This window comes from Muscardinus avellanarius, assembly GCF_963383645.1.
Source record: "Muscardinus avellanarius genome assembly, chromosome: 8".
In the NCBI taxonomy this organism is placed as follows: Eukaryota; Metazoa; Chordata; class Mammalia; order Rodentia; family Gliridae; genus Muscardinus; species Muscardinus avellanarius.
Window position 1 is genome coordinate 6,713,404 of NC_137794.1, and position 22,941 is coordinate 6,736,344.

Sequence of the window (22,941 nt, forward strand, 5' to 3'; positions counted from 1 at the left end):
ATTATTATGTTTTTATTTGGAAACAGGGTCACTTAAGCCAGAGAGGCTGGCTTTGAACCTGCGCGATCCTCCTGTCTCTGCCTCCCAAGCACGGGGATTACAAGCGTGCGCCACCACGCCCGGCTTTATCAACTATTTTGACAGCTTGTAGACTTTGTGATGACAACCAGGTCTTCTTGATCCTTTCATCTAGAGGAGAAGATATCAAATATCTTTCCAAGATGACCTTGCTCAGGATGAAAAGTTTTAGAATTTTATATCGACATTATTAACTTAATGAATACGTAGAGCACAAACCCTGATAGCAATAGTCAGGTCTTCCCCCGACCTTCCCTCCTTCCTCCCTCTCTTCTCTCCCTCCTCCCTCTTTTCTCTCCCTCCTCCCTCTCTTCTCTCCCTTCTCCCTCTCTTCTCTCTTTCCTTTTCCTTCACTGAGTGAAGTTTTAACATCCTTCCTAGTAGGCTTAACAACAGCAGACCGGTTTTGAAGAAATCGCTACCTACTTATGAAAATACAGTTCCAGAGTTGGGCGGGAGGTATAAGAGGACAAGCCTGGCGTGTCCAGTCTTTCAAAAGACAGATCTCTGAGCTGACCCACAGGAACCCAGCTCACCTCCGGCAGCAGCCACCTACACATTTCTCAGCCCTGCCTCACCCAGAGAGCGAAGTGCATTCCCGCCATTCCTGCTGCCTGAACACAGACCGGTGTTTCTGATACCCTGGGAGGAGAGGTGAAGTCCTGGGAGCAGGAGCTTTGTTTGGAGGGATTCCCTTGTTAGGTGCGATATGCAAACCAGCAGCGTAGGGTGAGGGATGGTGAGGTAGGGTGAGGGATGGCTCACCATCGCCTGTGCCTCCCAGTGTGGGCTGGTGCGCACACCTGCGGGCTCCTGGCAGAGAGGATGGGAGACCACAGGGACTCCAGCCCTGGAGCAGAGAGTGCTGTGTAGACAGCGCTGGAGGCAGAGCCGGGTCCTAGGCCGCCGATGGTCCGCAGAGGCACGACCTGTGGGCACTGCAGACTGGGGACGTTTGGCCTTTTTGTTTATTTGTTAGCGAGAAAGTCATCTGCGTGGAAGACGATGACTCGCGTGCTGCTCCTGTGCTGTCTGCTGCTGCTCTTGCCCACAGAGTCTTGCAGGACACTCTGCCAGGTAAGGAGAGGGGAGGGGAAGGGGCAGGGGAGGATCCGGTGGGGAGAGCGGATGAGACAATCCAGTTACCCCAGTGGAAGGAGGTGGTGGTGAAGAGGAGGTCCAGCCAGAGGAAGTTGCAACTCCAGTTAACAAATATCCAGTTTAGTCGCTAGCTACACATACTTTTCCTACCAAAATTTGCTCTAAAGTGAGGCTTAAATTGACCTTAAAAATTTTTCCTTGTTTCAGCATTGAGGCTGAAACGATGGTCCTCAGTGAAGCCCACTGTTGCTCATAACCAGGGCGGTGCTAGTTCCTGGGGAAGGGAGACTTGTAGATGTCGGGGTGGTGAGAGTTGCCGGGTGACTGGGAGTTACGAACGGCATTGAGTGGGCAGGACCCCCATACAGTTTTGGCACAGTAACCCATCATCCCAGTCAAAGTGGCAATGGCGTCTCTCCCTCGAGAAATACAGAGTAGGAGGAGCGGTTAGAAGGAGCCAAGAGCTGCCCAGACAGTCAAGGCTTAAGCAAAGTCTAATTGTGTAGAGTTTGCAGGAACGGACCGTTTTAGGTTTTGTGGAATACTTTCCCCTCATACTATTTTTAACTTACCTATTAGTTATTTATTTAAAATAATGTATGGGAGCCCAGCCTGGTGGTACATGTCTAAAGTTCCAGTAAAATAATAAATTAAAATAAAATGTGGGTAATCCCAATACTTGGGAGGCTGAGGCAGGAGGATCGAAGGTTTGAGGTCACTCTGCGGTAACTTAGTGAGATCCTGTTTTAAAATAAAAGCTAAAATAGAGCTGAGGGGTGGGTAGCATTTTGAGCATCTTGGGAAGAGTACTGGATCACAAGATCTGGAGAGCAGCTCTGAGACTGGCTGGGGACGCTGCACCCCTGTGTTTTAAGGATGGAAACGAGGCCAGTGTTGCAGAATGTGATTCAGCCGGGGTACGCACCTGCCCAGCTGAAGGGCCAGGGCGAGAACACCTGTCTCCAGACTCTCAACTTCCCCTGTTTCCATTTCAACGCGTTTCTTTTCATCAAGGGCCTCCTTAGGGGCGTGGGGAGATTTTGGAAGATCTTTCCAAGTAATATTTGTGGTACTTTCTGATTAGTTTCCCTTTGATTGGGAACCTTCTCCACAACTCCCCTTCCCCCAACACTGAACTAGTACCTGGTTTGGGGAGAAGTCAGAAGCTTTTTGGAAGACTTTTTGCTGGAGGTATTCCAACGTCGCGTCTCTCTGCACTATTTCCCCCTTAATTCCATTTTTCAATTTACGATTTTTTATGAGACAGAATGTGGAGCAGGGGAGGCCGGCTTTGTCTTTCTTGATCTGGGGGAATCGCCTTCCCGAGGGCCTTTCATCATGCAGCCGGCTGCGCTCTCTCGTCTCCCGCCACACACCCGGGCAGCTCGGCAGGTTGAACAGGTTGCGGGTTTGCAAGGACACAGAGTGATCAGAGAAGAGTCACATGGGACCCGCTTTGGAAAATTAGCGGGGGCAAGTGATTCCAGTCCTTCACTTAGGGGAGATTCTTCAGAACTTGTAAACAGCGCGCCACGACCTTCTGCCCATGTGCCTGAGTAATGTAACGTGACCGCCCTGGGGTTTGTTTAATGGACTACGTATTGTCTAGAGCTGTTGACTTCCGAATGCACTGAGCACGGTGTGCTGAAGACCGTGCCCTATCACAGGCGGGTTTTGGAGCCAGGTGCAGTGGTACATGTTGGTCATCCTCGTCCGTGGGAGGCTGAGAGAGAGAGGACGATCGCAGATTCAAGGCCAGCCTCAGCAACTTAGTGAGACCCTTCGCAAACTAGTGAGACTGTATTTCAAAATTAAAATCAAAAGGGCTGGGGGTATAGCTCAGAGATAGAATACTTGGGTTCTATCTCCAATACCAAACAACAACAACAACAACAACAACAACAACCACCACCACCTGATGGGCTTTGAGCATCTCGAGAAACCTATGCTTCTGGCCACGTGTCTCTTGCCTGCTGCACACGGATATGGGTTGGGTTTTTGGAAAGAGCAGTATTGTAGGAATTAGAAGATCCAAGTTCTGCTCTAGCTGTGAGAGGAACTCTTTACATGTCACCTCCTCTACCAGAGCCCCAATTTTCTTCTCTGTAAAATAAGGGGATTTGACTGGGGGATCTATAAAGTCTTCCAGAACTCTAAGGAATACTATTTTAGCATCCTGGTGAAGCAGGAGAACTGTGACTCTTCTTCTGGAATAAGGTTTTCTTCTCTTGACTATAAAAACGCCATCCCCCTTGGTGCTATCAAGGATGTGGTATGTGTGCCTGTTCCCAGGATGCAAAGGGGTCCACAGGAGCAAAGGAAGCGTCCATGAACTTCCCAGCAAAGCCACCTCTGCTTGTAACATTTCCTGACAGATGCAGGCTGTTCTTGCTGGAGAAAGAGGAGGGCTCCCGCTAGTCGCCGTGGGAGAAAAAGGTCCTGAGCCATACCTCCTGGCTCAGCGTCTGTGGCCGCGCCATCATGACGGCTGGGCCAGGCGTGGTTGTTCATCTGTGACTAAAGAGAACCACTGGGTTGGCATATCAGCAACTCATTTTGACAGGAATTTGGGTTTCTTTTTCCAGGCTGCCAGCAAGAACAAGGTGAAAGTGTCTGCCAGGCCACATGGTACATCAGCTCCTAAGCCCACCGAAGGTTGGATTCCAATGTTGTAACAGGAGCGATCTCTGTCTCTGTCTCGTGGCTTGCAGTTGGGACGCCTTGACAGCTCACATCTGGACTCTGGTTTTTTCCTTTATATTAAATTGTGCCTTTGGCCCTAGCTCTGTTCTCTTTCTTTCCAGCATCCTCTGCTCTATCCTGGCCTGACACGTTTTTACCTTAGATCTTTTGCATGGAGCTAACTCAAACCAAGGCAGTGGCTAGAGAGATCTGTGAGAACTCACATGTAAAGTTCCAGAGCTGGAGGGCTTCTTTGGGAACATGGGGGAGGGGGGTAAAATCCAAAGAAGCTTATCTGAGAGCTCCTGGGTCCTAAGGCCTGGGTCCTCTGGGTCCTCAGGGCTTGGGCTTGCTGTGGATACAAAGAGATCCACTGCATAGACCCACAGGCTCCCCTTCTCACTTTAACTTGAGCCAGTTCCATTTTTTATCTATTTTATAGATCGGAGTTCAGGATAAGATTCAGGAGCAATAGGATTTTGTTGCTGAAATTTATGATGACCACTGATCTATTTCCATCTCCTGCCACTTTGCAAAGGAAAGGCCAGGATTTCTTTGCCTTTGCTGCAGGGGTGCCTCGGTCACTGGCCCCTTGCAGCCCAGAGCTGAGACCTTTCCATTCGATCTGGACACCTTCTGTTTTGCCAGGTGTGTGCAATGGTGTCTGTGTAGAAAATGCCCGCTGCAGTCATCCGTGCCCTCCTGGCACAGAAGGAAGCATGGGGTTTGCATGCAGGAAACAGAAATGGCACAAAGTCACCGACACCTGCCGGACTCTTAATGCCTTCAACATCTTTGAGGTACCATCCTCGTCTCTCCTAATGTGGACTCTCATGTGGGTTCTATGAGGAAAAGGGGAGCCTAAAATTAGCAATGCAGGTTGCCTTAAATATGAGGGAGGGCAGACGGAGGGCGGCAGCAGGTTGCTCCTTTGTGACCACATAAACACCTCTCTACTTACTCTCTTAACTCTGAGCATCTGAAAGTTTGTACTTTAGTCTCTTCTACCCTTACATGACATGAAGGAATTTGATCATTTAGGATAGAGATTACATAGTTTTCTAATTTATTATTATTATTATTATTATTATTATTATTATTATTATTATTGATTTGTGGTACACAGGGCATTTTACCTTCGAGCTACAACTCTAGTCTTTTTTTTTCATTTTGTTTTGTTTTGAAACAGGATCTCACTAGGTTGCTGAGAGCCTTGCTAAGTTGCTGAGGCTGGATTTGAACCTACCATCAACCCTGTCTCAGTCTCCTAAATACTGAAATTACAGAAATGTACCACGATGCCAGGCTTCTTTTACTAATGAAATTCTAATAAACAAAATGAGATCAAGTGCTATTCCTCCTCCTCCTCCTCCTCCTCCTCCTCCTCCTCCTCCTCCTCTTCCTCCTCCTCCTCCTCTTTCTCCTCCTCCTCCTCCTCTTCCTCTTCTTCTTCTTCTTCTTCTTCTTCTTCTTCTTCTTCTTCTTCTTCTTCTTCTTCTTCTTCTTCTCTCCTCTTTCTTTTTGGTAGGAACTTTATTTTTCTGAAGTTCAGCTCCTGATTCCTTCAAGAGTCTCTGCTTTGGCATTTCTTTTTTATCTTTATATATCTATTTATTTATTATACTGCAAATTGAACCTAAGGAGTATTCTGCCAGCGAGCAGCACCCCCAGTCCTTTTTCTTCTTTGTTATGAAATGGGTTCTCAGTAGGCTGAGAGGGCTGACTCTGAACTTACGACCCTCTTGTTTCAGCCTCCCAAGGACTGACATTACAGGCGTGTGCTGTGCTCCACCTTCTTTCTTAGTTTTAGCCTTGTCCTTTTATAAATTGGTGCACTGTAGTTGTACACGATAGATTCCCAGAGATACATTCACATACACACAGAACATTACGTAGCCTCTTTCCCTCTCCTTACCTCTCATTTCCACTCTCCCCCCGTCCCTTTCACTACTGTACTGGTTTCTATCCTACTTTTCATAAGGTCCCTTTTCTTCGGCATTTCTTTTGTCTTAGGAACAGCCCCACCTTCTGTCTTCGTGCATGTCTCTAGAGAGCATTGAGCGGGCATTATATCTGAAGTCCCTGAACAGTCTCCAAGAAGCTGCCCAGTTCTGACATCTGAGGATCTTGAGCAAAGATAGATAGACATGAGACCCACATACTTTACGCCTTAGTATTTATGTGTTTTAACTCAAGCTTACAAACTGCTAAATAAAATACATTCTGCCTGCCTCCCTTCCCAGGTTGCAGCCAATATCTCCAGGACAGTGCTTAGCTAGAGCTGTGCCTCAATAACTCTGAAAATAGGGGTCCGTCTGCCACCTCCTCAGGTGGCCGACTCAGGGGCGAGCGGCATCATCCATCCCAGCCCATGCAATTCCTAAATATGGGGCTTCTCCTGTGTTTAGAAACACGAGTGGTGCCTCTGTGTAGACATCTCTTCAAGGCTCATGGACTAGTTTTCATGGAAATGGCAACTTGAAGGAAGACCAGAAAGGGGTCCTTTTAAACAAGGATCAGCAAGCTTTTTTTTGAAAAGGGCTCCACAGTAAATCTTTCAGGCCATGGTTTCTGTTACGACTACTCAACTCTCTCATGTAGGGCGAAAGCAGCTATAGACAGTATTGAAGTAAATAAGCCAGCTAAGAAGATCCAGTAAAATGTTATTTACAGAAAACAGGCAGCCGCCCAGGGCTCATAATTTACTACTTCTACTCTAAAACGTGGGGCTGATACTCTGAGTCTATGGGAGATATCATCTGTCACTGTTTATAGTCATTTTTCTAGCTTGGTGTCCTGGTTCTTGCATCCAGGTCTATTTCAGAATCTCTGTTTTCAGTATATCTGTTTTCTGTGTCTCGTGATTTGCCTCTTGAGAATAATAAAAATAAATTTAAACTACACTAGAAATTCCTACAAACCCTTTACCCACAAACAAGATACACATTCAGTCTCTCTCTCTCTCTCTTCTCTTTCTCTCTCCTCTCTCTCTCTCTCTCTTTCTCGCTCTCTCTGTAGACACACAAGGTGTCTAAAGGGGAATGTTAAGGAGAGGGTTTGCCATTGGGGGTGGGATAGCAGCTCAGAGATAGGCAGTTAAACTTTTATTTTTTGGTTTGTATACTCGGGTTAGTCGAGTTATTCCAAGTGCAGATGTGAGTTTGGAAATGGAAAATTATTATCTAATAGGCAATTGTATATCATAGGCCGTCCTAAGTTTTAGTAAAAGTGCTCTTACATTTAACAGAAACATGACATAATAAAAAATTCCTTTGTTGTGCCCATGTCTTAGGAGAATCCGTATACTATTCAAACATTTGGAGAAGATATAAAAATACATGCATTTGATAGAAAGTCTGAGACCATAGCGGATATGTTGATGCAAAAGTGTCCAAAAGATCTGTCTTGTGTAATTAGAAACATTCAGCAGTCTCCCCGGATACCAGGAAACATCGCGGTCATTGTGCAGCTCTTACACAACATATCAACAGCTCTGTTGACAGGTGTTGATGAGGCAAAGATGCAGGTGAGTGGCCTTGAATATTTGGGAGGGCATTGTCTCCATGGGAAAGGAGTTCAGATGAGTTGGAGAATTCTGTGGGCTTCTTGGGGAATGGGAACTTTGTCTTTTTCCTCAATATTTTCAATGTCTATAGCAGTATTCAATTTTTTTTTTTTGGTGGTACTGGGGTTTCTGGAAACCCTTCTATCTCTGGGCTATGCTCCTAGACACCTATTTTTCATATTTTTATTTGGAAACAGGGTTTCTTAAGCCAGCAAGTCTGTCTTCGAACCTGTGCGATCCTCCTGTCTCCGCCTCTCAAGTGCGGGGATTACAAGCGTGAACCACCACGCCCGGCGCTAGTATTCAATCTTTAATGAAGAAAAAAATAAATGAAAGGAAAAAATCCAGACACATTAAATCAAATATTGTAGAGAATGCTACAAATAAAACAAATATTGTAGAGACTACCAACTTGGTACTGAAGTAGAAACTGGAGTGTGTTTTCCCAGCATGTATTGTGGCTACTGAAAACCTCTAAGAATTGTTCTAGGTCCTGGAGAGAGATAGAGATAGAGATAGAGATAGAGATAGAGATAGAGATAGAGAGAGAGATACAGCGCTTTCTCTTACTTTTCTTTATGACTTAGAGCAAGTTGGTTAAGATGGAGAAGAATTAAATGCCAACCTTTCCCCTCCAAACAAAACAAATCAAAGCAGGCCATACCTACCCTTTGTAGAAATGGAACTAGGTCCATTTCTTTTGTTTTTGATGTTTGAAGCAGAGGATGGTAAACAGTAGATTCAGCCTCTAGGGTCAGTTTTCCACTTAGCATCCTCCTGTAGAGCTTCCTGCAATCCGGCTGGGATTTTAGAAGGTTCTGTATGTGATGGGTAGGTATGCTGGAGGGGTAAACAAGGATGGTTTGGGTCAGGTGTGAAGTGGAACCGAAGAAGGAAATGAGCATCCAAAAGCTGCCCAGCTGCCTGTCTCACAAAAAGGCAAAGGCACTGCAAGAATGCAGGGAGGGCACGGGGGGAGACTCTCCTCCCATCTCCTCATCCTCTATCTCACACGTCACTGTGCGTGCAGCACTCCTGGGGAGCTCACTAAGGTGTCAATTCTGACTTATTAAGTCTGGGGTGAGTCTCGAGAGTCTAGATCTCTAAGAGGTTGTCAGGGGATCCCCACGCTGCTGGCTGGAGAACCACACTTTGTAAAAGTGAATCTGGAGTGTATTGGCCATTCCAGAGAGTGGCTCAGTACTAATGCTACCTCTTTCTTGGCAGAGTTACAGCACCATGGCCAACCACATTCTTAACAGCGAAAGCATTTCAAACTGGACCTTCATTCCCGACAGAAACAGCAGCTGTGTCCTGCTGCACTCGGTCAATTCCTTTGCGAGGAAGCTTTTTGTAAACACACATCCCATTGACATAGCAGACACCTTTATTCACACCATGGCTACCATCCTATCTGGAGACAACGCTGGGAAGAATTTCACATTTTCAATGAGAGTTAATGACACCAGCAAAGAAGTCACAGGGAGGGTGTTGATCAGTCCAGATGAACTTCAGAAGATGTCAGCTCCTTCTCGGCTCATCAGCATTGCATTTCCAACCCTTGGGGCCATCTTGGAAGCCAGTCTTTTGGAGAATGTCACCGTGAATGGGCTTGTTCTGTCCGTCATCTTGCCCAAGGAACTTGAACGAATCTCACTGATTTTCGAAAAGATCAGTAAGTCAGAGGAGAGGCAGACCCAGTGTGTTGGCTGGCATCCCCTGGAGAGCAGATGGGACCAGCAGGCCTGTGAAAAGATTCAAGAAAATACCCAGCAAGCTGTTTGCAAATGTCGGCCAAGCAAGCTGTTTACCTCGTTCTCAATTCTTATGTCACCCTACACCTTGAAGAGCCCGGTTCTGGTTTACATCACATACATTGGCCTGGGCATTTCGATTTTCAGCCTGATCCTTTGTTTGTCCATTGAGGCCCTGGTCTGGAGTCAAGTGACGAAGACAGAGATCTCCTACTTACGGCACCTGTGCATTGCGAACATCGCGGCCACCTTACTGATGGCTGATGTGTGGTTCATCGTGGCTTCCTTCCTCAGCGGCCCGCCGACACGCCACGGTGGGTGTGTGGCCGCAACCTTTTTCGTTCATTTCTTTTACCTCTCTGTGTTTTTCTGGATGCTCGCCAAGGCGCTCCTCATCCTCTATGGGATCCTGATTGTCTTCCATACCCTGGCCAAGTCAGTCCTGGTGGCCTGTCTCTTCTCAGTGGGCTATGGGTGCCCTTTGGTCATTGCTGTTATTACAGTTGCGGCCACTGAGCCCGACAGAGGTTACCTGCGGCCGGGTGCCTGCTGGCTCAACTGGAACATGACCAAGGCCCTCCTGGCCTTTGTGGTCCCGGCTCTGGCCATCGTGGTAATAAATCTGATCACAGTGATGCTGGTGATTATTAAGACCCAGAGAGCCGCCATCAGCAGTTCCATGTTCCACGAGGTGAGAGCCATTGTGAGAATCAGCAAGAATGTCGCCATCCTCACTCCACTGCTGGGACTGACCTGGGGGTTTGGAATAGCCACGGTCGTCAGTGGCGGCTCCCTGGTCATCCACATTATCTTCTCCCTGCTAAACGCATTCCAGGTAAGCCCAGATGGTCCACAGACAGCCCAGGGCGATCAGGAGTTTGTGGTATCAGATCATGTAAAAGACAATGACCAGCCTCAGCCATTTAGCCAGCCCCTCTGCAACTCAGTGAGATTCTGTTTCAGAATAAAAAATAAAAGCAGGGCATGGCGGCACGTGCTTTTAATCCCAGCATTTGGGGAGACTGAGGCAGGAGGATCACAGTTCGCGGGCAGCCTCAGCTTCATAGTGAGGCCCTTTGCAATTCAGTGAGATCCTGTTTTAAAAAAATAAAGAATTAAAAAAAAATAGGGCTGTGGGTATAGCTCTGAGGTAGAATGCCCCGGAATTCCATCCCCAGTACCTAAAAAAAAAAAAAAAAAAAAAAAAGGCTGGAAGTGTAGCTCAGAGGTAGAATGCCTCTAGGTTCAATTCCTCAATATTTCTCCCCACATAAAAAAAGATAATGGAATAGCATATTGAATAAACAAATAAACCTCTGGCTCCAGAGAGGCCTAGGTTTGAACTCAGAATTTCTCATTAACTAATAATGGGTAACATGATCTTGGAATATTTTCTTAACTTTTTTTTTTTTTGTGTGGTACTGGGGTTCCTGGAAGCCCTTCTACCTCCAGGCTACACTCCCAGACCTATTTTATATTTTTTATTTGGAAACAGGGTCTCAAGCCAGCACGGCTGGCTTCGAACCTGCACGATCCTCCTGTCTCTGCCTCCCAAGCACAGGGATTACAAGCGTGCGCCACCACGCCCGGCTCTTTTCTTAGGTTTTTAACCATATTTTCTTCATACCAAAAATGGTTATAATTTCTACTTTACAGAGGTGTTTGGAAAATGAAATAGAATGCTGAATAGAAGCTTCAGGTACTAAAATGATCAAACATAGACATCTCCCTAATAAGCCAAGTTGCAGCTCCCCCAAAACTTAGGTTTATGACTGGAGTAATTAAATATTCACATTTGCTATATTTTCTGCCACTTAGAATTTTTAGTTGCCATTGGAAACCACCTTATTCTAATAAAGCACATGGCACAAAGTGGAATTAAATATAGATCCCCTTCTCCCTTCTCTCACATAAATTCAACAATGTTTACAATTTCATGTGTATCCTTTCCAAATTTCTACAAATATATTTTTACATATATATTTTACATAGCATAGTAAATTATTATTCAGCTTTCTCATTTAAAAATGCACAATTTTACCAGATTACTAAATATAAGTATGTTTCTTTATTACCTTCATATTATTTCATATTTAATATTTTTTCTTTATTAAAATTCTGTTTTCCTATATTTTCTTCTGTTATGGTGTATCAAAGAGCCAAAGTTTTTATACTGAATATTAAGTATGTCAGAGCAACTAATTGAAAAGAAAGCTTTTATTTTTTCTAAACACTTCTAAAATATTTCTTCCTTTCTGAATGTGTACAGTAGCCCATAGGACTTTCTCAAACAACTTTTACCTAATTAACAAGAGATTTTAAGCCACATATCTACCCATTTTTCCCTCTCAAACATTAAATAAATTTTTTTTTCATTTTACAATAAAGACTTTGATGCCTTGGGGAGAAAATGGGTGCCTTGCTTTCTGCATCTCTGCTGGAAACTAATTTTTTTTTGTGTGGTACTGGGGATTGAACCCAGGGGCATGCTATCCAGGGGCTATATATACACGTGTGTGTGTGTGTGTGTGTGTGTGTGTGTGTGTGTGTGTGTGTGTGTTACTGGGGATTGAACCCAGGGATATTATTCTACCCAGGGTGTGTGTGTGTGTGTGTGTGTGTTACTGGGGATTGAACCCAGGGCCATTCTATCCAAGGGGCACACATGCACCCAGCCCTGTGTGAGCCGTTCAGTCAGTGCCCGGCCTCCTGGGAAGGAGCAGGTTGGGCTCACTGAGAAGCCCGTGCTGCAGAGGCACTGGGGAGCTATGAGTGGGTGTGGGTGAGGGGCAGGCCCTCTGGCAGGCAGAGGGCAGTGCTGGGCCGGAGCTGGCTTGTACTGGTTCATGGGAGATGACTGCTATATTTTCCGGAAGTTTGTGAGCTCCTCGTAAACACAGTCATCAGTAAAAATTAAATGCTATAGTCACAGTGAAATAAACTAAGAACAAAGATTGTACATCTTCAAAACAAATCACTTCCTAATTGCCTGTCTACCTTTACTCTGCTCTGAGGTCTACTGCACTTGTATGGTGGGAACACTGAATAGCGGTGCGCTGCTGTCCATGTCTTCTAACTCCACGTTAGAAGAATGAAATCCAGCATTGCTGGCTTTGATCATTGCAGGTAGAGGTGGGCCGATGCTACAGACCAGGAGTCGGGTGTTGCTACTTAGCAATGTATCAGTGGGTCAGGGAGTCCCGTGGCTACCCAGCAAGGGAGCAGAGGATGGACAGTCTCGGCTGCACGGCGGTGGAGGCGGTCACCTGGACAGGAAGCAGCCAGAGAAGCAGAGCAGCAGGGTGAGAAGAGAGGAGGGTTAGCCAAGGTTGATGGGGCAGGGAAAGAGAGGTTCTGAAATGTCCGGGAGGCCCAAAAGATGTACAAAGGCCCTTCTAAAGATTGCCTGGTCCTAGCCCCATGGCACTATCTCTACTGTTCAATGCTCAACCATCCTTTCTCTATGAAGTTACTATGATGCAGTCAGCAGCTGTCCTGGCTGTCTACTGTAACATCTGGTTGGCATCCTCTCCTGTATTTAGTTACTGAGGGCAATTCTGGTCTGGGTGAGGTTTGGGGACCACTTATACCTGTTTTGGTAGGAGAGAAAGAAAAGCACATATACCAAAACCTGGGAGAACCCAATGTGTTCTATTAAAAGAAATGCAAAGAAGATGTTACTAATGAATTCTTTGTATGTATATGCTCTCATCTCTTCTCCATCAGATCGTAATCCTTATGACTAATTTTCTATCCAAATCTTATGAATGATATTTTACGTTATTTTCCTGAAAGTGGCATAAACAAATGAAAAGCCATGTTAATGGAATATTTCTCTATTGAATATTTATGGCTGTACAGATGCAGGGTGGATAATAAAGTTATCAAACACACACTCAAATTCAGATATGCCACATTTATTGAGTATTTAATTTGTGCAAATCATTATGCTAAATGTTATGAACGCCAGTATAAATAGGCCAACCCAAAGGAATTTAAAATCATAGGAGAGAAGGTTTTCTCTTTATTTAACTTTATTATTCACCCTGCATCTATAGAGCTATAAATATTCAATAGAGAAATATTCCTCTAAAGAGCAGATGAACTTTAACCAGATGTGGTAACTGTAGGGTGGGTGTTCTCACTGATGAACAACTGGCTGCAGCATACTTTTGGTGCCAGCTGTGTTAAACCCATGAGCCTTAACAGGTATGGGTGTGATCATATTCACTGACAAAACTGGAGTAACTTAACAAGGATGTCTAAGTAAGTCAATATCTTACTTCCACTTTTAATCCGTGACCATAATAATTGAACTTTTCAAGAAAAATTTTGTCTAATGAATGTCACTATCACATTTAGAAGGTTGAAACTCTGAGTTTCTTTTTCCTTATTTGTCAAATGGGACTACTCCCTGTCCTTCCTTCCTGCAGGGTGGCCTTATGCCAATGTATGTGGAAAAAGAAGTAAGAAACTCAAATGGACTATAGCTGCAAAAAAAAAGGTCTACTTTTGGTTTTATGGGGTCTTTCTCAGTCGACATCCTCACTGGCATAACACAAAATGACTGACCACACAACTTAGAGGAAAGGAAATTTGTTTGCTCACAGTTTTTGGAGACTTAGAGGTTCAGCTCATATCAGGCCAGGTCTGCAGAGCTCAGGCATGACAGTGGAAGCAAAGGGAGGGGGAGTGCTAGGCTCTGCTCACGCTGTAGAGGCCAGGAGCAGAGAGAGCGAGCAAAGGGAGGAGAGAGCCATATGTAATCTCCAAGGCCTCACTCCAGGCTCCCAACACTGCTACCTTGCTTCAGTGAGGGGCTACGGGCTCTTGCTTTGTATGGATGGTACAAGACAGAAGAGCTTATCGAAACTCAATCTATCTTATGGACTATTCATTTTTCTGAGAGTGCATATACTTGATTTTTTTCTTTGTAAGTTTTATAATGTTTTTCACTGTGGATGGGAGCAGGAGTTTGAGGATGTCACGGGAAGCTGAGCGTAACTACTTTTGTTCTTTGTTGTCAAAGTTTTCTTTCATGAGTTCTTGTTCAGGATGCAAGCGGGCTGTCTCTTACCTAACCTCTCCTCTGACTCTTTTTTAAAAATATATTTTTATTGGTGCATTATAGTTGTATATCATGATGAGGTTTAGAGTAATGGAAGCATACATGCACATACCATTTGGAGTATTTCTCTCCTGGTCTCACACGCTTCTTCCTCTTCCCTGTACATGCTATTGATATTAGTATTAATAATTTCATATATGTATATAACACTATTTTAACTCTTTTCATGATCAAGTCTCCTTCCTTCTTGGTTATCCATTCATAGAAGAATGGAATTAAACCCAACCTCTCACTTTACACAAGAGTCAGCTCAAGATAGAAGACCTAGAAATTAGATCAAAAAGCTTCTGTGCAGCAAAGAAATCCTCTGGCACTTTCTTGAGTCATTATATTCTGATGAGGGGAACAGCTCCTGTTAAAGGCAAAACACTTTTATTTTGCTCACCTTACAAGAAGTCTCTAAAGTATTCCTGTATGAAGCAGGGAACTTGTTCGGGTCACTGAGGAATCCCAAGTGTCTGGAACTGTAGGTGGTCCATGGAAGACATTCAGTTCATACTTGTCAAATTAGTGGACCTAGGAGTTGTAATCTTAAAATAGGAATTGAAAACACTGAATAAAAATATTTTCTTTGATCAAAATAGCAACTGCAAGATGAATACTGATGTTTGTTGTTGTTACCATCACCATTATTTTATAAATGGCTCTTCTTCCCTTCTCCATCTTTACAGGGTTTTTTCATCCTGGTGTTTGGAACAATCCTGGATCCTAAGGTACCATATATAAATTCTTCTTGTGTTTTTCTGTGTTACCAGCACTTGGTCCTGATACGCTCACTTGTAAAGACCACTTATCTAGAATCTTTCACCTCAATTATTTATTCAGACACTTGAACAGAACATCATTATTTGTTTTGATGAAAGGAATATCTCCCACCTTTCAAGCTCTTTTGGGGTTAAGAATTTTATGCTCCTGAACTCTTATCCTTAAAGCCATCTTGGGTGTTACCATTTCAATTTTACAGATGAGGAAACAGACTCAGAGCAATTCAGTAGCTTGCTCAAGATCTGTACAGAAACCCACTATGCTTCATTGAGGCAGAAAAGGGATTTGCTGCTTCTCACAGTACCATCTTTGGAAGGAGCTCTCCTTGGCTTAGAGGCTGTATTTCAGTAATGGCTTTCAATCCACACACAGCAGAGGAACTGTGGAGCAGTCTGACTGGGTGCAGATGCCCCAGCTCAACAGGCCAACTGTAGGCAGCGATGCTTAGGCTAGAATTCCTGCTACCACTACATGGGGGATCAACTCCAAGCTTGCCTGCTGGGCCCACTGGCCCCTGCTGTTCCGCATCCTTGGTCCTGATTGGCTGAGCCCAGATCTTGAGGTGCATCTTAGCTGTGAGATTGGTTGAAGGAGTCAGTTTCTGACTTCTACCTTGAACAGCAGTGAGCTTAAGGAAGGGAATTCTTCAAGTACTGACAGATATTGATAGGTTGTAAATGGTGAAAATTAAACAAATGAACAAAACATCAAGTGTTTCCTCAGGCTTCTGAGATTGCCCTTGTTCTTCTTGTTTTTCTCCTCAACCCTGAAATGTTTACTTGTAAAGACCATTTATTAAGAGTCAGCTCAATTATTTGTGCTACACTATCTCTTAGAGTAAACAAAGCAAAGCAAATAAACCTTTTTTTTTTTTGCGGGTCTGGGGATGGAACCCAGGGGCATTCGACCTCCAAGCTATACCCCCTGCCCTATTTTTTATTCTTTATTTTGAAACTAGGTCTCACTGAGTTGCAGAAGGTCTCACTAAGTAGCTGAGGCTGTCTGTGAACTGCGATCCTCCAGTCTCAGCCTCCCAAATGCTGGGATTACAAGCATGTGCCACCATGCCCGGCTAGCAAATAACCTTTTTAGATATAGATGCAAACACCCTCTGTCAATTAAATTATGTGTGTGTATGAGTGTGTGTGTATGTGTGTGTGTGTGTGTGTGTGTGTGTGTGTGTGTGTGGTCCCAGGGATTGAACCTCGGGCATTCTACCTCTGAGCTATAGCTCCCAGCCCTATCTTTCAAAATTCTTTATTTTGAAACAGGATCTCACTAAATTTCAGAGTTTGGCCAGGAACCTGTGATCCTCCTGTCTTAGCCTCCCAAGTACTGGGATTACAATTGTGCACTACCCTGCCCAGCTCAATGAAGCCATTAAAAAAAATAGGACAATAGCAGTTTAGATAAAGCAACAAAAACAGATATGGAACAAATCTTCATTGAAGAGTTGTGTGTTTTCTTAAACTATGGAGGCTATTCCACTGTTGAGTTGATATCAAAGGTTTGTGAAAAAGAAACTCCACATCAACCTAGTAAAAACTGCTCAGAGGTGGAGAGTATTAGTGTTAATATTCCTATGCATTGATGGTCCCCATCATGACAAAGTTCTGACTTACCGACTTTCCACTTTATGGTGATGAAAAGTGATATGCATTCAACAGAAACTTTGTTTTGTATTTTGCTCTTTTCTTGGGCTAGCGCCATGCAGGAGGATGCTCTCTCACCAGGCTGGGCAGTGGCAGTGAGCCATGGTTGGCCATCCCATTTGGCCATGCGATCACCATGGCGAACAACCCATGCTTCACCGTGTTGCTAGGTGACGATGTTCAGTAGGCTGGGTGAATTAAATGCAACTTCGACTTGTGATGGTACCAACTTATAACAGTCTTATTGGGGTGCAACCCATCACCAATTCAGGACCATCTGTGTTGGCTGTGTGCTGTTGTGAGTTCCTTAACACTCATGAGTCCCAGATTCCTCACACAGAGTGCAGAGACAACGATGCCTTCCCTACCTTCTTCACTAGCTTATGGTAAAGAAAAAAAAATTAATTTTACAGGTGAAAACACATGGAAAACTTGCGAGGCATCAGACATCAAAGTTCATACCCCAGGGCTGTGTTTTGGTCATCTTTTTTTTTTTTTTTTTGCAGTACTGGGGATAGAACCCAAGGGCACTGTACCTCTGAACTACACACCCCCAGCCCTAATTTTTAGTTTGTTTGTTTGTTTATTTATTTATTTATTTATTTATTTATTTATTTATTTATTGGTGGTACTGGGGTTTCTGGAAGCCCTTCTACCTCCGGGCTACACTCGCAGACCTATTTTAGATTTTTATTTGGAAACAGGGTCTCTTAAGCCAGCGCGGCTGGCTTCGAACCTGCGCGATCCTCCTGTCTCCGCCTCCCAAGCGCGGGGATTACAAGCGTGCGCCACCACGCCCGGCTAGTCTTTTTATGTTTTGAAACAGGCTCTCACTGAGTTGTGAATGGCCTCGCTAAGTAGCTGAGGCTGTCTGTGAACTGTGACCCTCCGGTCTCAGTCTTTCGAATGGATGCTGGGATGACAAGGGTGCGCCACCATCTGGGTTGTTTTGGTCATCTTAATGCCATGATTAGCATTTGTAGCCAAAGCAGCAGGGGCAGGACTACTTAGAGTAGCAGTGCTAGTTAGGTGTCTCAAGATGTGGGAAGAACCAGATGGAACCTGCCATGGAGGTCAAAACCTCTTCCATTTAAAACTGAAATGTGAAGGGTAGTCAGTGTGGTGGCACGTACTTGTAATCCCAGTACTTGGGAGGCTGAGACAGGAGGATCACAAGTTAAAAGCTAGTCTCAGCGGCTTAGTGAGGCTCTCAGCATCTTAGACCCTGTTCCCAAACAAAATATGAAGTCTGTCTGGAGGTGGAGCTCAGAGGCAGAAGGCCCCTGGGTTTCATCCCCAGTATCACAAGAGAGACAGAGAGAGAGAGAGGGAGAGAGAGAGAGAGAGAGAGAGAGAGAGAGAGAGAGAGAGAGAGAGGGAGGGAGAGAGAGAGAGAGAGAGAGAGATGTGTGTAAAGGTAAAGGGCAAGTACTCAAGAGTGTCACAGGACCCTAGAGGGCTAATTGACAAAATGTGGTATCTAGTCGTAGTCTACACTTTTAGGACCAGTGAAAAACAGTGAGCACGTGTCCCCAGATGTTCACACGGTACTCATAGACGTGTGAGCGTCTTATAACCCTGGAGTTCTTAACCCCCCTTTTTTTTGTTCAATATCCAGATAAGAGAAGCCTTAAAGGATCGCGTGAACTCTGTGAAGTGGATCTCCAGAATATCAGAGGTAAAGCGCTCGCAGGCCCCTTCATGTCACACGATTTAGCGGCAGTGATCGCGAGCATGTTAATCCTCGGGGTGCATTTTTTCTCAAGCGAGTGCCCATTTGAGCTCTTTCTTCCGGGAGCCTGAGGACCACATACAAAGAAATAAAAGTAGCTTAAATGCAGGTGGAGGCCGGTGACCAGAGGGCAAATACTGGAGGTTTAGGGGAGCAGGTGATAAGCAAAAATGACCGCTGAGAGGCCTGAGGTCCCCAAGCCCTCTCGTTCTCTACCACCCCAGACAGCGGCGACAGAGCCAAAGTAAGAACACTGCAGGGAGACCATTCCGACCGGACAGAGAACTCCCTGATCAAGAAGGACCTGTTGCCGTGGTCACTGGGGTTCAGAAGGCTGGGGCCAGTTCAGGGCCGTGGAAGAGAAGTTTCATTATTACGTAGCGGGCTGAACAGTGACGTGCCCATTAACATACCTTTTAGAGCTTAGAAATCATTTATTGTCATGCCAGGTTGTTCGGAATGAGGGAAAAACTGGCAATTTTTTAAACAATTTTTTATTGAACATAAGTAGTATACATTTATACTATATTTGGTGCCCTCTTTCCCCCGCCCCCTTCCCCCCCCCCCACCAATGGTTGTCCAGGTTAACCATGTCTTATTCATAATTTTACACATGTTCAGGTGTAGACCCTCATTAATCCAGATCGGCCTTTCTCCTCTCCTATCTTTCCATTAAAACTTAGCTAGTATTTCCCCTCTACTATCTGGGGTCCTACTGGTATCCTTTGTGTTTTCTAGTTTGGGCATATTAGAGGAAACATGTGTATCTTCTCCTTCTGTGCTTGGCTGATCTCACTTAACATGATGCTCTCCAGGGCTTTCCATCTTCTTGCAAATGATATAATTTTGTTCTTCTTTATGGCTGAATAGAATTCCATTGTGTGTATTTCCCACAGTTTTGCTATCCATTCATCTGTTGATGGTGATCTGGGTTGGTTCCATATTTTGGCTATTACAAATTGTGCTGCTATGAACATAGGTATGCATATGTTGCTGTATTTCTCTGAATTCAACCCCTTTGGAAAGATACTTTTTTTTTTTTTTTTTTTTGGTGGTACTGGGGTTCCTGGAAGCCCTTCTACCTCCGGGCTACACTCAGACCTATTTTTTTTTTTTTTTTGAAACAGGGTCTCTTAAGCCAGCGAGGCTGGCTCGGAACCAGTGCGATCCTCCTTTCTCCGCCTCCCAAGCGCGGGGATTACAAGCGTGCGCTACCACGCCCGGCTAAAACTGGCAATTTTTAAATGGCAGCAAACGGGACTCAGGGTTAATTTAAGAAACATACCTGGCATCCAGAGAAGAGGCGAAGCCAGGCGCGGTGGTGCCGCCCACCTATCATCCCAGTACTAGGGAGGCTGAGGCAGGAGGATCGCAGGTTCACGGCCAGCCTCAGCAACCTAGCAAGGCCCTCACAATTTAGTGAGACCCTGTTTTAAAATAAAGAATAAAAAAGTAGGGCGGGGGGGGGGTTGTATCTTGGAAGTAGAATGCCCTTGGGTTCAATTCCCAGTAGGGAATTGAGGTGTATAGGGCTAGGTGTATAGACTGGAGGTAGAATTTGCCTGAGTTTTGGCCCAGTACCAAAATATAGATAGATAGATAGATAGATAGATAGATAGATAGATAGATAGATAGATAGATAGATAGATGATAGATAGATGATAGATATAGATAGATAGATAGATAGATAGATAGATAGATAGATAGATAGAAGAGTTTTCCAGGCTAGTATTTGAGAGCATACACTCTGCCTGTCACTTGTGGCTGGTGCTGCGGGTCTGCCTGTGTGTGTGTGGATCCCTCCAGGACTGGACACCTGAGACCCTGGGGAGCAGGATCGCCCCTCCCTCTTCTTGTCTTTCCATTCTTTTGACTTTGCTATTCCCTCTCTTCTTTTCTTTCTTTTTTTCTTTTCTATTCCCTTACCCCTACCTAACTGTTGATCCTGTTATTAATCTTTGGTCTTCATACCTGGGAGATTTCCCACTTCTCTATATCCCTTCTATTTTTTTTTTTTTTTTTGCAATACTGGGGATGGAACCCAGGGGGATTCTACCTCTGAGCTACACTCCCAGCCCTATTTTTATCCTTTATTTTCAAACAGGGTCTCACTGAGTTGCAGAGGGCCTCACTAAGTAGCTGAGGCTGTCCGTAAACCGCGATCCTCCTGTCTCAGCCTCCTGAATGCAGGGATTACAAGCGTGCCCACCACACCCAGCTTCTCTTCTATCTTGAACAACAATAGCGGCCAGATTTACTGAGACTAGACTCTAGCAATGATTGGTGTCACCTGGCTCGCACCTCTGGGGATCCTATTTCAATGGGTCTGCACTGTGCCTTGGGTTTGGAGTTTGGTATTTCCCCAGGTGATGTGGCTGTACATGAACAGATGAAATACCTTCATCTAAAGCCACCTGCGAGAATCCCAGCATTATAAATATGGCCTCCTACCAGCATACTTGACTTAAATAACCTCTTACCTAAGTGTTGATCCTGTTGTTAATCCTTGGTCTCCTTATCTGAGAGATTTCTGACTCCCCTAGTTATGTTTTATCCAGCTTAAAAAAAAACGCTAGAATTACTAAGACCAGACCTTAGCAGATTTACTAAGACCAGACCTTAGAGGTGACCTGAAGCAGTAGTTCTCATCCTCAGATATACACGAGATTCACCCGAGAAGCATCCAACAGTGGTGTCTCTTGAGTCCCACCCCTAAATTGATGGGTCTGCACTGGCGTGGGTTTGGGGAGCTTGGCAAACTCCCTAAGTGAATCTAATGTCCAGTCACAATAAGATGCCTTCACTAGAGCCGTGTGGAAGATTCCTCGCATTGAAAATACTGCTTCCAAACACTGCACCTGATTTAAACACTCTCCTGCTGCTGGTGTTCTTGGCCATGATGCTCTTAGAACAGTGTCACCATCCCTTCTGGTGTATCACTGTTCATATATATTTTTTGAGGCAATGGGGATGAATGTAGGGGCATTCTACCTTGAACCTCTATCTCCAACTCTATTTTTAATATTTTATTTTGAAACAGGATCTTGCTCAGTTACATTAGCCTTGAATGCGCAATCCTCTTGTCTCAGCCTCCCCAGGACTGGGATTCCAGGCATGTGCCACCGCACCTGGCCACGTTTCCTTTTCGGGTATCTTTTCAGGATTGACCCATTCAGGCCACCATAGGCAAATTCTGCCCTTCAGTGCTACAGACGCTACGTCATTTTGCCCACTTATCTTTGTTTCTAGTTGAATAAGTCAGAATGATGCTCAGTATTTATTATCAGTTGTCCATTGTGTTTGTGGTTTTCAGTGCTGGCTACACATGAGAAACACTTGGGGAGCACTTTTTAAAAAATACCATGGTCAGCTGGGGGATGTGGAGCACGCCTGCAATCCCAGCACTTGGGAGGCGGAAACGGGAGCATTGCAGGTTCAAGGACTCTTGTCAAAGGTAGCGAAACTCCCAGCAACCTAAAGAGCCCTTACTTCAAAACAAAAAACAACAAAAAATTTGGGTGAGAGGGTAGAGCTCAGAGGTAGAATGCCCCTGGGTTCAATCCTCAGCACCACAAAACAAAACAAAACAAAACAAAACAAAACAAACCATGGTCCAGGTCGCATTCAAGAGACGTTCACTCAGACCCTCTTGGGGATAGGCCTAGGCATTTCTTTTCAGCTTCACAGTGATTGTAATGTACAGCCGGGCTTCAGTACTGGGTGCGTTCATCCTTAACTCTCAAAACCCTCTCTCCTTTGGCTTTAGCTCCTCTGCTCTGGGGATGGAAGTTGGCATCATCTGTCCTCTCTCCCGCTCTGTAGAATCCTTAGGCAGTGATCGTCTGTGGTCCAGATTTAACCCACTCTTCACTGTGCTTCCCTGGATAGTCAGTCCTGGCTCCCCAGGTCCAGAACAACACACGTGCTCCTCTGTGTGAACACTCTGTTTTAAGGTGCTAATAAATGTACCGGTGCATTAATATATTACCTCTTAGGCAACGCACACCTCAAATATGCCCCAAAGGTACCTTTTGGGTACTCGTGACTCAGAAGGGGATGGCTTTAATGTTGAGGACTTTAGCTGACCAGTTGAGAAGGAGCTGTTTGGGTCTGGGAGCCATCTTTGTCTGTCGGTCTGTCTCTCCTGCCCCATTACTTTCTGTGTTTCCCAGGGTCTCTTGTGGGAGAAGGCTCCAGGCCCACTCTCTGAGCCCTTGTCTGACACTGCCAATATAGTCAGGATTCAGTTTGCAACGTATGGGGGAGACCTCTCCTCCCAGCCGGCACCTGCATCGTGAGCAGTTCTGATAGAGAAGAGAGGGAGGAAGTTGAAGGATACAATAAATTGCGGTGGGTCACAATTCCCCATGCGAGCTGTCGCGATCATTGCCGTCAGATTCCTAATGGCGAGCGCAATTGTACTTTGTCTTCAACAGAACCTTTCTTCTGAATTCTCTTCTCATCCCACCAAAGGGCCAAGCTAA

General features: G+C 45.0%; 1 protein-coding gene across 1 annotated transcript; it reads left to right on the plus strand.

The window, feature by feature from the left end:
• Positions 1 to 1,080: 1,080 nt before the first annotated feature.
• LOC308266519 (putative adhesion G protein-coupled receptor F2P) lies at positions 1,081 to 22,941 on the plus strand (the record flags this gene model as incomplete). Its single annotated transcript, XM_080700768.1, has 8 exons — positions 1,081 to 1,155; positions 3,765 to 3,807; positions 4,510 to 4,661; positions 7,154 to 7,387; positions 8,654 to 10,015; positions 14,980 to 15,021; positions 18,344 to 18,403; positions 22,894 to 22,941. The coding sequence occupies exons 1-8, from the start codon at positions 1,084 to 1,086 to the stop codon at positions 22,939 to 22,941; spliced, it is 2,013 nt and encodes a 670-aa protein (XP_080556894.1). The 5' UTR covers positions 1,081 to 1,083.